This window comes from Natrix helvetica (assembly GCF_964273705.1).
Source record: "Natrix helvetica genome assembly, chromosome: 3".
Lineage (NCBI taxonomy): Eukaryota > Metazoa > Chordata > Lepidosauria > Squamata > Natricidae > Natrix > Natrix helvetica.
This window is the reverse complement of record NC_138549.1, coordinates 57,483,439-57,500,394: the sequence shown is the minus strand read 5'-3', so window position 1 is coordinate 57,500,394 and position 16,956 is coordinate 57,483,439. Positions and strand designations below refer to the sequence as shown.

The following is a 16,956-nucleotide window of genomic DNA, read 5'->3' as shown; positions in this document are numbered from 1 at the left end:
TCACTTTTAGCTGTGTTCTGCATTAAGGATTCATGCAGTAGCATTTCTTGTTGAATTAGCAGAGTAATATTTACAACAGCCAGCTAAGATAGTTTTATCTGCCTTATAACATGCGTGGGTAGAGGATTTAGGCATAAGTGCAATGTTTGCCTGTGATTATATACCGTAATAAATTCACAGCTTATATATTTGAATTAGATGTTTTTCAATTCATGTTTAACCTATACTTGATATACTTGTATTCAATACATAAGATGTTAATTATGTCAATGGAAGAGATAGGAAACTGCATTAGTGATATATATGTTAATGCGTTGATTTGTACTAAAAATGTTTAGTTTAAAGAAGTTATAAGGAATCACAAATATGAGTGTGGAAAATGTAATGTAGTTGTGGATGATGATGATGATGATGATGATGATGATGATGGTGATGATGATGAATTCGACATCACCTGGAAATGACCAATTAAATGGTTTCTGGCTCAAATATCTGACTGGTTTACATCCAATATTGGCCAGGCAACTGAATGAAATTTTACAAAATGGTCAAATTGATGAATGGTTGACAACTGGAAAAACATACTTGATTCAGAAAGATGCAACTAAAGGAACAATACCTGAAAACTACAGACCAATAACATGCTTGCCAACAACCTTCAAATTACTCACAGGCATTATTGCAGATAATATTATGGATTATTTGGAAACAAACAACATCTTACCAGTAGAGCAAAAAGGCAATAAAAGAAGGAGCAGGGGCACAAATGATCAGCTCCTGATAAAATGATATTAGAAAATTGTAAGAAAAGAAAAATGAACTTGAATATGGTCTGGATTGATTATAAAAAGGCATTCGACTCATTGCCACACAGTTGGATCATAAAATGCTTAGAAACAACTGGCATTAGCAAAAATATTACATTCTTCACTGAAAAGGTGATGAAACAATGGAGAACTGAGTTGGCAGTAGGGAATGAGAACTATGAAATGGTTAATATCAAGCAAGGAATTTTCCAGGGTGATTCACTTTCACTTCTTCTCTTCATCATCACGATGATCCCGCTATCAGTAATCTTAAAAAAAATGAAATTAGGCTACCAAACAGCCAAAGAAGCTGAAAAAAATTCACATTTATTATATATGGATGATTTGAAACTCTATGGTAAGTCAGAAATAGAAATCCAATCACTGACAAACACAGTCCGAGTATTCAGCACTGATATTTCAATGCAGTTTGGCATGGAAAAATGCGCCACTGTATCCATAAAAAGGGACAAAATCACTGCGTGTGAGGGAATTGAAATGCCCAATGGCCAACTAATTAAATGCAATGAAAATGAAGCCTACAAATACTTAGGCATTCTGCAGTTGGATAACATCAAACATGGAGAAGTAAAAACTATTGTCAGGAGAGAGTACACCAACAGAGTTTTGAAATCTAAATTAAATGGTGGAAATACAATCAAGGCCATAAACACCTGGGCAATACCAGTTATAAGATACACAGCTGGTATAGTTAACTGGACACAAGCTGATTTGGACATTTTGGACCAAAAAACCAGGAAACTAATGACAATGCACTACAGTTTACATCCACGCGGTGACACTGATAGACTATACCTGCCCCGAAAATCAGGTGGCAGAGGATTATTACAAGCGAGGCAAATAGTTGAAGAAGAAAAGCATGCACTGGCTGATTATTTAAAAGAAAGTCAAGAACTTCTATTAATCGAAGTAAAGAACAAAAATCTACTGGAGGCCCAACAGACGAAACAAGAATACAGAAAAGATGTGATAAAATCAAGAATGGAGAGTTGGCAGAACAAAGCATTGCATGGTCAATTTCTGGAAAAAATAAAAGATAAAGTGGACAGTGAAAAAACTTGGTTATGGTTAACAACAGGTACATTGAAGAAAGAAACAGAGTCACTAATCCTGGCTGCGCAAGAACAAGCTATCCGAACAAATGCCATTAAGGCCAAAATAGAAAAATCCTCTGATGATGCCAAATGCAGACTCTGCAAAGAAGTTGATGAAACTGTTGACCACATACTCAGCTGCTGTAAAAAATCATGCAGACTGATTATAAATTGCGGCACAATTCAGTAGCACAAATGATCCACTCGAATTTGTGCAAAAATTATAATATTAAAACAACAACAAACTGGTGGGAACATAAACCTGAAAAAGTCACCGAAAATCAGATGGTCAAGATCCTATGGGATTTTTGTATACAAACAGACAAAATACTGGCACATAACACAGCAGACATCACACTGGTTGAGAAAAATAAGGTTACAATCATAGACATCGCAATTCCAGGTGATAGCAGGGTCGACGAGAAGGAACATGAAAAAATCGCGAAATACCAGGACCTAAAATTTGAAATTCAACGATTATGTAACAAACCAGCAGTGGTAATTACAGTGGTAATCGGCACACTGGGTGCTATTCCAAAAGCACTGGAATTACATTTAAAACAGTTAAAACTTGACAAAATCACCATCAGTCAAATGCAAAAAGTTGCACTGCTTGGATCTGCACGTATATTACGAAAATACGTTACGACGTCCTAGACCCCTGGGTGGGGCCCGACTAGTAATCAATGCCAAATCCGGTGAAACAATTGGCCGCTGTGATACAATTGTATAATAATAATAATAATAATAATAATAATAATAATAATAATAATAATAATAATAATAATAATAATAATAATAACAACAACAATAACAACAATAATAATAATAAATGATTCCCCAAAGAGGTAAAAGGCTACATTTTGCTAGAGTTATTCTTTGCTTCCAAACTGTTGAGGAAGGGGATTGGACTCCATTGTCTTTATTTCCCTTTCCATCCCATTCTCACTTTTCATATTGGGAATCCCTAGGTACCATGCAATAATCTCATCAAATAATTCAAGCAAATGTTGGTGACATTGAGCTGAAGCCAAAGTTCAAGAAATCGTACCAAGAGTTTTGATTACAGAAAGAAATTTCTGATCGCTATCCTGCACTATGGACAATGGTTAAGAAGCTCCTTGTTGCATTTCCAACATCATATTTGGTGGAACATGGCTTCAGTGTGGTCATCCAACTTCTCTCCAAGCAAAGAAAATGACTCCAGATTACTGAATGTGATGATTTAAGACTCCTGCTAAGTGACTTAAAACCAGACATTGGAAACTGGTATCACTTCATCAAGCCCATCCATCACATTAAGAATTTACTGAACAGTGAAGTAGTTACTAAATTTTACTAAGTTTACTATGTTACAGTGACGTGCGGTGAGGTTTATGACTGGTGAGGCACTGACACAGTGCTGAGTTTCAAATATTTTTAGACTTGTGGACTTCAACTCCCAGAATTCCACAGCCAGGCATGCTCAGTTCCAATTTAAAGCAACAGCATTTGTTTTTCTCCTTTGCTCCATCTTTCTTTTTCTTTTTCTTCTCCTTCCCCTCCTTCCTCCATCTCTCCCTTCCTCCCCCTCTCAAACACACACACACACACACACACAGAAGTTGGGTTGGACTATCTCTCCTACCCCTTCCCTCTCTCATTCACTCTCAAACAAACCCCCACACATACAAAAGTTGGATTGGATATCTTTTCCAGTGGCTTGAAAGCAGCTCCTCTGCCATCCCCCCCATTCCCCTGCTGCCTTTCCCAAACACCTCCACCATTGCAAATGCAGCCTGCTGTCTGGGTGGGAAATGCCTGGAACACAATAAAGCCCACCCATTCACCTCCTGCTGGCAGGCTGGGGTGAGAGGAGAGGCAGAGAAGAGGAGGGGAGCCGATCTAAGCCTTCCAAAAGAAAGAGGCTGGGGGGAAGTGTGTGTACTACAGTATGGCTCTTTGCCTGGCTTCCTGCCTCCTCCTGTGGTCTCCTCAGTGCTCACTTGTGCTCTCCCTCCCCAAGTGTAGTTTGATTGCAGGCGGAGCCACGTTGCCTTTTCAAACTTGTAATCAGTGAAGCTGGGCTAGATTTTTATATAGTTTTATCCAGCTGTGTGTGTGAGAGAGAGAAATGAATGGGGGCCTGGGGAGGAAGTCACTACACTTGGGGAGGGAGAGCACCAGTGAGGAGACCACAGGAGGAGGCAGGAAGCCAGGCAAAGAGCCATGCTGTAGCACACACACTGGCCCCACAACGTGGCTCTGCCTGCAATCAAACTACTCTTGGGGAGGGAGAGCACAAGCGAGCCAGGGTCCTTCCCTCCAGCCTTTGCCCAAAGCCCTGCAGAGCACCAGGAGGATGAAGTTTGAATTCCTCCCCCTCCCTCCAACCCACACGTACCTTTTCCAGCTTTTTTTAACAGTTAAGCAGAGTCATCCACGATGAGGAAGTAACTAGCTCAGCTTTTTCCTTTTACTTTTTTTTCATGATGAGAGTGGTGAGGCTGTGCCTCGCCTGCCTCACCTGACTGCATGTCACTGCTATGTTACTAGTTACTAAGGTTCTTGATAAATGACTATCAGACTTTGAAAACCTGGTATCAGTGGATCATGTTCAACAATTTTGTTGAATTAACTAACTACAAAGGTTTTTAAATTGGATTTTGAATAAATGCAATTAATTGTTACAGTTTTGAATTTTACTGTTACTATTTTTATTCCTTCATGCAAACCGCCCAGTCACATGACTCCCCCCAGCCACGCCCACCAAGCCACGCCCACAGAACCGGTCGTAAAAAATTTTTAATTCCACCACTGGGTGGGGGGCACTGAGAATCAGTTTGTAGCACCAAGGGGTGGTGGACTGAAAAAGTTTGGGAACCACTGATCTAGGCTATCGGATATCCAGTGGAGGGGTGGACATGGACCAGGGGAAAGTAAGAGCTGTGCTCAACTGGCAACTCCCGCGCACCCACAGACAACTTCAGAGCTTCCTGGGGTTTGCCAACTTCTACAGGCAATTTATCCCAGTTTTTGCGGGTCACTCTGCCCCTAACAGAACTGTTGAAAATGGGGTTCCTGCTGGCAAAGCAAAAGCCAAGCCAACCACTCGCTTAGACAAAGGACTGTCAAAAAGCCTTTGAGAAGTTAAAAACGCTCTTTGTCCAAGAGCCAATTTTGCAACACCTGGATCCAAAGCAACAATTTATAATACAGGAGAGATGGAAGTAATGTAGCTGTGGCAGCAGTGCTTTTGCAAAAGGATCCAAAAGGACAACTTCTGCCTTGTATCCAAAAAACTCACGGACTCTGAGAGGTGATGGGCAATTTGGGAGAAAGAAGCCTACTCAGTCTGCTGGGCCTTGCTCTCATGGAAACATTTCCTAGAAGGTGGGGGAGGAATGCCTTTCAAGGTCTGGACTGATCATAAAAACCTTGAAGTTCTGAAAAAACTCCGAAAATTGTCTCCCAAGCAGGTCCGCTGGGCACAGTACTTCAGACAATTCAAATTTGAACTGAAGTACATCCTGCCAGGAAAAAACCTGTTAGCTGACACCTTGTCAAGAAAGCCGCAATGTGACAGCTGGCAGGAGGAAGTAGTCCATGCCATCATCCTCCCGCACAACCAGCAGTGCAAACCAGGGGCCAAGCCAGGTGGCCTCCAGACCCCAGCTGGGACAAGCTTACAGCCACATTGAAAGCTGCACTACCCACTGACCCCTGGCTCAATGACAACAAGGCCTGACTATGAGGGATGGACTCACATGGAAAGGATCCAAACTGTACATCCCTGCAAGCTTGAGACTGGAAGCATTACAATGCAGCCATGACTCAAAGCTAGCCAGACACTTCCGATTCCTGAAAACACTGCACCTCACTAGGTGACAATTCTGGTTGCCAAATATGAAAGCAGATGTGGAGGACTACATAAAGAGTTGTGCCATGTGTGCTGCCATGAAAACTAGACCAGGAAAAACCCCTGGGCTTCTTCAGCAAGTGGCAAGCCCCAGTAAACCTTGGGAAGAAATCGCAATGGACTTTATAGTTGAGATCCCAGAAAGTGGGGGGAACTATAATCTGGACAGTAATTGATTTATTTTACAAACAAGCCCATTTCACTGCTTGCTACGGACTGCCTTCAGCGAAGAAGTTAGCTGAGCTCTTCGTCAACCACATCTACCGCCTGCATGGAGTACCCCGGGGAATCATCTCTGACCATGGAGTCCAGTTTACAGCAAAATTCTGGAAGAAGTTCCTGAGATCCATTAGGTCCACACAAGGACTTAGCTCGGCTTTTCATCTGAGTTGAAAGGGAGCTGCGGAATGAGCAAATGCAGTAGTGGAATAATATAGCCATTGCTATGTGGATTACCAACAAGAAAATTGGTCTGACCTGTTGCTGTTTGCAGAAGTGGCTTACAACAATGCAGTGCATAGCAGCACCGGATTGACTCCTTTCCAAGTTACCAGTGGCATGGAATTTGTCCCCATGCCCAAACTACCCAGAGAACTCTTAAATGTCTTTAACAGAGTGGGTTTGATTCTCTGAAAAAGGGGTGGGAGAATACCAAGAAAGTGCTAGCAGAAGCTGCAGAAGAATATAAGAAGCAGGCAGACAAACACCACTTGCTTCAACCCCCTTCCGTGTGGGAGATAAAGTTTTCCTGTCAACCAAATACATATGGTTGAGGCTGCCTAGCAAAAAACTAGGACCTACGTTTTGGGGGCCATTCCCAATAGTGAAAATAATTAACCCAGTGACAGTTCAGCTTAGCTTTCCCCGCATCTTAGGGAAAATACATCCCATTTTTCATTGCAGCCTGCTAAAACCAGCCCTTGGGTCTAAGTTAAGACCTCAGACCCAGCCACCTCCTCCTCCTCCTATAGTGGTGCAAGGACAGACCCATTACAAAGTGAAGAAAAAATTAGATTATAGGCTGTATAGGGGCCGTTTGCAATATTTAGTTCATTGGAAAGGGTACCCTTTGTCTGAAACTACCTGGGTTAAGAGTTGGGATGTGAAAGGAGACAGGTTAGTTAAGCAGTTCCATGATAAATTTCCTGACAAACCAAAGGGTCTCCCCCCACCCCCAGGGTTAATTAGATAATCTTAACCTCCTGCATTACTCTCATTACAGGATACATTTTTCTGCTGGGAGGGGAAGGCAGCTTGTCAGACCTGGAAGCCATCTTTTATCTTTGGGACTTCAGGCCTGCCACATTTTCTACTGGGGATTATATAGAGAGTGGGTGATATATAGCCATAATAACATTCTTTCTCAGAAAGTCAAAGTCATCTGGCCCTGCATCTGCAATGAGGTGATTGGGAGGTATCTCCTGTTTTGGATGGTGCCTGATTGGATCATGTGATGGGACTTGAACTTTCTTTTGGGTGGGGAAAATCTGGAAACGTTCAGGTTCGGACTTTCCCAGATGTGCCAATATGACATCTCTAATAAAATAGAACTTTGAGGAAACTCAAGCCTCAGAGTCTTCTTTCGTTAGGGGTGTTACTTGGAACCCTGACATAAGCAATGCAACTTAACTATCAGCCATTGCTTCCCTATAACCACCCCTTGCAGACACTTTATGAAATCAATGTATAATGCAGTGATGGTGAAACCTTTTCGACACTGAGTGCCCAAACTGGAATGCACGCCCGAGCACCGGAAACCCAAAGACCAGCTGGCCAATTCACACATGCCTGTTTTGGGGGCATTTTTCAGGCCGTTTTCCAGGCCATTTTGGGGACTCACATAGTCCCTAAGAGTAATGTGCAAAAGAATCCCATAAAGACAGAGCTCATTTAATCACAAAACTGAAAATATACTTTGTTCCTTGTCTATTTTTACCTCTCTAGCATATATGCTGCTTTTTAAAATAAATTTATTGGGAAGAGCTGACAGTGACTTAAGTCAGTGCTTCTCAACTGTAGCAAGTTTAAGATGGGTAAACTCCCAGAACTTCCCAACTAGCGAGCTCTAGGCACTGTACAAAATAGCTTGCTGGCTAGGGGATTCTGGGAGTTGAAATCCAGGTTATTTTAAAGTTGTTAAGGTTGAAAAGCACTGACTTTAGATTAATATAGAAGGCAATCTGCTGAGTATCCTGATCATTACATATTTTGAAGTAGCTTTATTCTATTGTAGTAAAAATGAGAAAATGAAACATGTCAGTCACATGCTTCTTCCATTGGTGAAATGTCAAACCAATCTATTTGGGTTTCAAACATTTATAGGACATTATGTGATAGGAGAAGATTCATTTCTATTGCCAAGAGTGATATTGCACCAAGAGAAAGAACCTTCTGTCCGATCTAGTGTCTTATTATATACACTCAAGTTTTGGTACCTTCCTGCATAGGGTGGCAAAGTTTTGCTAATTATACGTAAAATGCATTGTGGTTTTCTGCCATTATCTTCTGTTATACTTTTTAGGGTGCAGAAGTCCTGTGTGGAGGGAATGCCTTTGTGCCAGATGATCCCAGTTTGAAAAATGGCTTTTATATGTCTCCTTGTGTCTTAGGTATGGATACTATATTATTAATGCCATTGGCACTACTTTTTAACCATAGTCAAAACTTTGATCTTACTAGACTAGACTAAAGGGGTAGGGTGAAAACAAGATAATAACATAGTGCTAAAAAGTGATTAATTTAAAATGAGAAAGTAACTAAATTAGTAGATCAGGGAAATGCTGTTGGTATAGTTTACTTGGATTTCAGTAAAGCATTTGACAAATTCCACAGCCTATTTTACTTTCTTACTTACCTTGCTTATTAAATTTATTGGCCACCCATCTTACCACAGGGTAACTCTTAGCATTTCCTTTATTTATATATAATTTTTAATGATTTTTTTCTTTAACATCCATAAGTGATTGGTGAACAGTGTATTATCTGGGTTAACATAGTTTACATACAATTCTGATAATATTACCATTTAAATATACATAATCATATTTTTTCAACTTCTAACATTTGTGTATATAAAGTAATTATAATATGTTCTATTATATTTCAGTATACATAATACTGTTTTCCCAATTTCTTTTTTCTACTTCTTTTTTCTAACATTTAATGAAATAACCACCATGTTAAAAATATTCTATATCTATCCATCATCTCTTGCCCTTTGTAGAATTTCAACTCTTATTAACTTTTTGGTGAATCTGTCCTGCTTCTCCTCTGGTATCTTATAACACCTTTTATCATGTTTATTTAAATATTTCCTCTGCCACAGCATCTGTCTTGCTGTTGAACTCTAGAGCACCCATCCGCAGTTTTAGATCTTTTTCTTTATTCTCTTTTCTCTTTTGAATTTTAAAAAATATTTTATTTGTTTCGTGTTAGAGATTATTACTGACTCTTCCATCTCTTTGTCTGCTTGTATCATTTTTGGAATTCTCTATTCTCTCCTCAGCTCTTTCTGGTTTCTCCTGTATTTTCTGAGTTTTTTGTTTATTTGTTATTGTTATTTGCTAGGGTTTTCCTAATCTCACAGTATCTTGCATCAATTCCATCATCTCCCTATGATTCTTTGTTATCTCTTCCTTAATACATTGAAACATCAATAATATTTATTTATAGATTACATTTGTTTTCCCCTGCTGAGACATTTTGTGCTGATATACTACACTAATCACTGCTCAATATTTCACCAAAATTTCAATATCCCAGTTGTCCAGAAAAACAAAAAAACACCAGTATTAATAAATTTACACAGTCCTGGAGCTGTTGCTCAAAATCCCTGAAATTTATAGTCCTTAAAATTTTCCAATTTGCACCCTCCCAAGTTTTTAAGTCTTATTTCATTTTTCTTCTTTCACCTCGTATAATGTTGTCAAAAGATATTAATAATCCAGATTGTCCCACCAAATTTCCACAAATGTCTTTAGTCCACAAAGTTAGATATTCAGTTTCATGGATGTTTCTTGTTAATTGTAATCCACCTTGCCTTAAAAATCTTCAAACAGCACACTAATACTTCTAAGCAGCCAAAGCTGGACACTTGCTGAAACTACATCTACATGGAGTGAAATATGCAGTGGCATATCTCAAGGTTCTGTCTTGGGCCCAGTGCTGTTCAATATCTTCATAAATGACCTAGTTGAAGGGGCACTCATCCAATTTGCAGGCAACAAGCTGGGGGGAATTGCTAACATTTCAAAAGTTACTCATGATTCAGTTAATAGAACTGAGCATAGGGCCTTAGCCAACAGGATGCAGTTCAGTTCCGTATGAGTATGCCGCAACTGCCAAAAAAAGCCTATGAGGTCCTGGGCTGTATCAACAGAGGGATAACATCAAGATCATGATAAGTGATAGTACTGTTCTATACTGCATTAGTGAGTCCACACTTGAAATGCTGCATCCAATTCTGTTCACCACATTACAAAACAAGATGCTGAGTCCCTAGAAAGATTGCAGAGAAGAGCAACTAAGATATAAAGGAGTCTGGAAGCTCAACTGCATTAGGAATGGTTAAGGGAACTAGGTAGGTCTAACCCAACGAAGAGAAAGATTAGGAGTGACATGATAATTGTCTTCTGGTACTTGAGGAGCAGTCACAGGAAGGAGGTGAAATTATTCTCCAAAGCACCCGAGGGCAGGATAAGAAGAAAAGGGTGAAGCTTGTTAAAGAGAGATCCAGTTTTCCAATTTCATTGAGGAACATACTACCCAATATGTTTTAGACATTAAAAACAGACTTCATGATCAGATGCTTAAAACTGAAACTCTCTAAAGTGGGACTTGGAATTAACTATTTACAGATGTGCTCTGGCCATTTATTTAATTTAAAAGTTTATCTCAGATCTTACAAATGGAACTTTAAAAAGTAATCTAAAATTGTACTTAGTTCTTAGTAACTGAAGTAGTCCTTCTCATTTCATGTAAATTCAGATTGACTGATTTCTTAATATTGTATGATCACATCTGTGTTGCTTTCAGGAAACTGTAAGGACACCATGACATGTGTAAAAGAGGAGATTTTTGGACCAGTCATGTCTATTCTACCCTTTGACACAGAAGAAGAGGTCTTAGAGAGAGCCAACAATACCCATTTTGGCCTGGCAGGAGGTGTCTTCACCAGGTACCATCAAGAAAGGGAATATATTTCAGAAGTGGGAGATGGCTATGGCAAGTTGAGCTGCCTATGCATAAGGCAATTATGACAGCTGTGAGGCTGGAAGCAGACAATCAGCTTGGATAATGGCAAAAAGCTCTTTGCTGCATAGTTCTTTCATTTGATATAAACTGAGTGTTATCCTTACTTTCTGATGCCTCACTAAAATAGCAGACATCCTTAGCCATATCCCAGAGTTAATAAATGATGGACAAAGCGGGTCAATATTAAAGGTTGTGGGGGAAATGGGTCAATATTAAAGGTTGGGTCAATATTAAAGGTTGTGGGGGAAATGACATTGCCATAGGTCTATACTACATGTCACCCAACCAAGCAGAGGAAGTAGATGAACTTTTTGCTAGTCAGCTAACTAAGGTATGTAGGAAGCACACCACAGTAGTAATGGGAGATTTTAACTACCCTGACATCAACTGGGAAACAAACTCTACACCAAGTGGAAGATCCAACAGGTTCCTAACAAACCTAGCAGACAACTTTGTTTTCCAAAAAGTAGAGAAGGGAACAAGGGGATCAGCCATATTGGACTTAATTCTCATTAACAGAGAGGAAATGATAGAAAGTGTTGAAGCCATAGGAACCCTGGGGGTAAGTGACCATGCAATATTGGAATTCAACATTATGCAAACACAAGTAGTAGAACAAAGTCAAACTAGAGTCTTGGACTTTAAGAAAGCTAATTTCAATAAACTTAGAGAGAGCTTGTGGAAAATTCCATGGATGAGAATCCTCAAGGGGAAAACAACTCAAGAAGCTTGGGAAATTTTGAAAAATGAGATTACAAAAGCTCAGTCTAGCACAATACCAATGAAGAAGAAAAATAACAGCTCCCAAAAGAAACCAGCATGGCTGCATAAAGAACTATCTGACAAACTGAAAGACAAAAAAGGTAAGTATAAAAAGTGGAAGCAAATAGCCCGAGCCTGTAAAGATGAAGTGAGGAAAGCTAAGGCTCACAATGAAGAAAGGCTTGCCACAAAAGTAAAAATTAACAAAAAAAAAGCTTCTTCCAACATGTTAAAAACAAGAAAAAAGTTAAGGAAACAATTGGTCCATTGTTGGGAGAAAGTGGCAAGAAGGTGACAAGCAACAGGGAGAAAGCAGAACTATTTAACTCATGTTTTGCAATTGTCTTTACACAAAGGAATAAAACAGTCCAACCTATCAAAAACAGCACCACAAAAATCAGATTAGGAACACAAGTTGAAATAGGTAAGAAAATGGTAAGTGAGCACCTGTCTACCCTAGACGAGTTCAAATCACCAGGACCAGATGGATTGCACCCCAGGGTTCTGAAGGAACTGGTAGACGAGATCTCAGAACCATTGAACTATATCTTTCAGAGATCCTGGAGCACTGGGGAACTGCCAGAGGACTGGAAGAGAGCTGATGTGGTTCCCATCTTCAAAAAAGGGAAAAAAACAGATCCAGGAAACTACAGACCTATCAGCCTGACCTCAATACCAGGAAAGATTCTGGAAAAGATAATCAAGCAACGAATTAGCGAACACCTAGAAGCAAACAAAGTAATAGCCAAAAGCCAACATGGGTTTGTCAAAAACTGATCATGCCAGACTAATCTAATTGCATTTTTTGACAAAGTGACAGAGGAATGCCGTCGATATAGTTTACTTTGACAAAGTAACAGAGGAATGCCGTCAATATAGTTTACTTGGACTTCAGTAAGGCATTTGATAAGGTAGACCATAACCTATTACTAGATAAAGTAGAAGAATGTGGGTTAGACAGCATCACCACCAGATGGATTCGTAACTGGCTGACCAACCGCACTCAACGTGTAGTCCTCAATGGAACTGCATCTATATGGAGGAATCTTGGAGTCCTAGTGGACAACCATTTAAATATGAGCCAGCAGTGTGCAGCAGCTGACAAAAAAGCCAACAGTGTTCTAGGCTGCATCAACAGAGGGATAGAATCAAGATCAAGTGAAGTGTTAATACCACTTTATAATGCCTTGGTAAGACCACACTTGGAATACTGCATTCAGTTTCGGTCACCACGATGTAGAAAAGATGTGGAGACTCTAGAGAGAGTGCAGAGAAGATCAACAAAGATTAGGGGACTGGAGACTAAAACATAGGAAGAACGGTTGCAGGAACTGGGTATGCCTAATTTAATAGAAAGAAGGACTAGGGGAGACATGATAGCAGTGTTCCAATATTTCAGGGATTGCCACAAAGAAGAGGGAATCAAACGATTCTCCAAGGCACCTGAGGGTAGAACAAGAAGCAATGGATTGAAACTAATCAAGGAGAGAAGCAATTTAGAACTGAGAAGAAATTTCCTGACAGTTAGAACAATTAATCAGTGGAACAGCTTGCCTCCAGAAGTTGTGAATGCCCCAACACTGGAAGTCTTTAAGAAGATGTTGGATAGCCATCTGTCTGAAATGGTATAGGGTTTCCTGCCTAGGCAGGGGGTTGGACTAGAAGACCTCCAAGGTCCCTTCCAACTCTACTATTGTGTTGTATTGTATTGTATTGTAAGTACTAGGGAAATAAGAATGAATTTAAATTATTCTGCTTTACAGAGATATCCAGCGTGCCCACAGAGTAGCAGCTGGTCTCCAGGCTGGTATGTGCTTCATCAACAACTATAATGTCAGTCCTGTGGAGCTTCCCTTTGGAGGATACAAGATGTCAGGTATTCCACTCAGCAACTTTGCTGTAAAATTTTGGCTGTTGACAGCTGCTTATATGATACTTGGCAAAACTTGAAGAATTACCCTAATTTCATTGTACACAATTAAAGCAGTAGAAGTTTATTACCCAGTTTACAGTAGCAGTGATAGCTAGATTTGCCATTGACTTCTTGCTTTCTCATGATAATTTCATTTTCTTTCTGAAAACTGTTTTTATTTCAAAAAGAAGTTGAATTTACTTAAAATAAGATACAGGACCTACCTACTTATGTAAACCTATTTTAGGAAGGAGGATGCAAATCCATTTAGTAAGGATAACTTCTACATACAGGCTGTAAAGAAACTTCTCTTAAGTGGAAAAATGTATACATGACATTTTAATTAAAACAGATAAGAAAAACTGGTATTAAATTAATGTGTGATTTGTAAACTATAGACTCATAGCTGCTGAGTGGGTGAAGTAAAACACTTGATTTATATATGATGTATTTGTCATTTATAATTAGGAATCTAATGAATCAGTTTTGCTCACTTCTAGAATGAGACTATTAAGTTTATTTCAACAGATTCCTCATTCTTTGATGCATTGTTTGCAAATTTTTAGAGCAGATGGTTACAGTTTTATAAATGTATCTGTCTTTTCAGGGTTTGGACGAGAGAATGGCAAAGCAGCAATTGAATACTATTCCCAGCTGAAGACAGTCTTTGTGGAAATGGGAAATGTAGAATCAGTGTTCTAATGCCTCTAGTCTAGTTGCTTCTGGTTAGCGTACTATTGAGATGCTATGTACAACAGAAGCTGGAAATGATCTTTGCAGCATTTGATTACATCATTTTTTCCCTACAACTACTTTGATTTCCATTGTTTCTTTTTCCTTTCTTCTCTTGAAAGTACATAATGGAGAAAAAATAACAATCACTGTTGATTTTTTTGCAACCATTCCCAAATAATTGCTTGACACCTCTTGCCAAGTTTTCTGACCTAAGCATAGTAGAACAGAGTCTCAGCATCATATGATAAGTGTCCTTGTGATAACTTATATTTCCCAATCTATTGATCTCAGTTGTCACTACCCAGAAACAGTAACTAAACATCTGCACAAAGGAGGTTGGTTGTATTCCTACTGTCTTCTCTAGGTAGGCAGTTTTATATAATGCAGTTTGAGCAAATAAAGGTTCCGTTACTGAGCACTGAATGCATAAAATTACATGAAATACACAAGTATTCTAGCTGTTCTCAAGGTGTGGGATGGGTTATGCCTTAGGGGATAGAAGGATTTGATAGGAAATTAATTAAGCCCCTTTAACACAGGAGCATTTTGTTAAAATAGAATTACAAACAGTTATTCTGCCTTTCAGAAATGGCTGGAAAATCAATCCCTCAAAGCTAGAATTCTCTTTACTGGGACAAAATCTGTACTGTCTCAATAAAAACAAGATTTCATGTTATATATTCTTTTCTCACTGGTTATGCAAAAATAGGACTATTGATTCCAGGAGAATGCAAATTACATTTTTTTCCAGATTTATAAAGATAAAAAACTTGAAGGAGATGGTCAGAAGTCAGAATTTTTTTCCTAAGTGAGAGACAGTTTCATAATTCCCTTAAAAGGTTTAATATATGAATTGATTTACGGATTGCCATTAGAAGCAAAACCTGCTAATTTCTTTTTTTATATATATATATATTTTAAATTTTCAAAACAAACAACACATCCTTCTTTACATACTGTAGAAAGTGAATCAGTTGGTTACAAAAAGGCTTTCGTGCATCTCTTCCACAGTCAACAAACATAATTCATATTAAGTCAAGTATTTTAACTCACATATTTATACATGTTACCATCATCATACCTCCATTTTCATTTGACTATAATTGTTTAAACGTCCATCATAAAATATACCAAGATTTAATACATAACCACATACTGGCATTTCATTTACTATTTCTAAAATCCTCCAATAACACTGGATCCTTATATCCTATTCTAGCTAAACATCCATAATATTTAATAACAAAGTTTTCTAATCCTCCTTTCCAAATCACTGTTTACAATTTACATACAATTTCCTTATGTTTTACCCATACCTGTATATACGTTATTATCATTATCCCTCCTTTATTTAACTATATCCTGCATCATAACATTTTCCACCTAATAATTAAGACTTAACTGTATCTAACTTAGTTCTTTTTTATTAATCTTTATACTGTATATAATCCAAAAGGATTTCTAATCTTCCTTTCCTGGGTACCATTCAATATTCATATCCAATTATTACTTATCATAACACTACTTTGATAATTTCTGTATTTCTGAGAATATCTTTTGCAGACTTAAAATTTCATAGATTCACAATAACGTTTTATTTTCATCTTTCTCTTTTCTTATCACTCTCTATAAACAAGCAGTGAGACCTTGGAGTGCCAAGCCAGGATAATCAGTGAGAAAAGTAAAGTGTTTCGTTTCCAATACACAAACCACCAGCCTCCGAGTAGCAGTGTTATTGTTGCAATCTTCTTCGTTTCTTTTTGTATCTTTTTTGTATTTCAAGTTAAAAAAAGTCCGATTCTTGAATGAGTTAGAAGAACACCCACAGTAATGAAAGAGGAGAATTTTAGTCCAAGAAATTTTTTTTTAAAGGCTTGCATAAATTCCATCCATGAAGATAGCATTTAAAAAGTAAGATAACCCACTGTCCAAAACCATTCCAAATTTAATTCCGCCGGTTATTTCTTCTTTTCTCCAATTTAAATTGAGTTTTTAGTTTTTTATAGGCAGTCTCTTTTAAAACGGTAAAAATTCCTCACCAGCTGGAAACACTTTCTCTTTCCGTATTCTTCCATTTTGGAGCCGCCCCGACTTCATGAGCCTAATGGCTGGATTTTTTGTCGCCGGCTTGAAGAACTTCTCTTGGATCGATCAGGGACTTTGGGATGTCCCTGAGATCAGCAAGACATATTCTTCCTGTTCACCGTCTCTGCGGGACGGTTTAGGTCTCTTTGGACCACCCAGCGGCAAAAGTATCGACGGCGATCTCAGAGCATTGAGATCGCACGTCGTCTCTTCGCAACATTGGCTTCTCCTCTCTCAAAACCTGCTAATTTCTGAATAATTAACTACTATTTTAATATTAGTAGAACTGTAGTAAAGGATCTTCAAAGCATGATGTCAGCCTCTGCTTTGCTTACTTACTATCGGCTGCCTGGTTGGTAGCCTTGCATAATGATGATTCCCCCCTGCTGA

General features: G+C 38.8%; 1 protein-coding gene across 2 annotated transcripts in view; it reads left to right on the top strand.

Annotated features, from left to right (window-relative positions):
• The window catches only part of ALDH9A1 (aldehyde dehydrogenase 9 family member A1), a 146,502-nt gene extending 131,345 nt beyond the window's left edge, over positions 1–15,157 (top strand). For both annotated transcript variants that reach the window (XM_081947137.1, XM_081947138.1), the window contains exons 9-12: positions 8,341–8,428; positions 10,854–10,995; positions 13,598–13,710; positions 14,354–15,157. In XM_081947137.1, the coding sequence (XP_081803263.1) occupies positions 8,341–8,428; positions 10,854–10,995; positions 13,598–13,710; positions 14,354–14,448 (438 nt within the window). In that variant the 3' untranslated portion in view covers positions 14,449–15,157. The remainder of the gene's footprint in view (positions 1–8,340; positions 8,429–10,853; positions 10,996–13,597; positions 13,711–14,353) is intronic.
• The last annotated feature ends 1,799 nt before the right edge of the window (positions 15,158–16,956 follow it).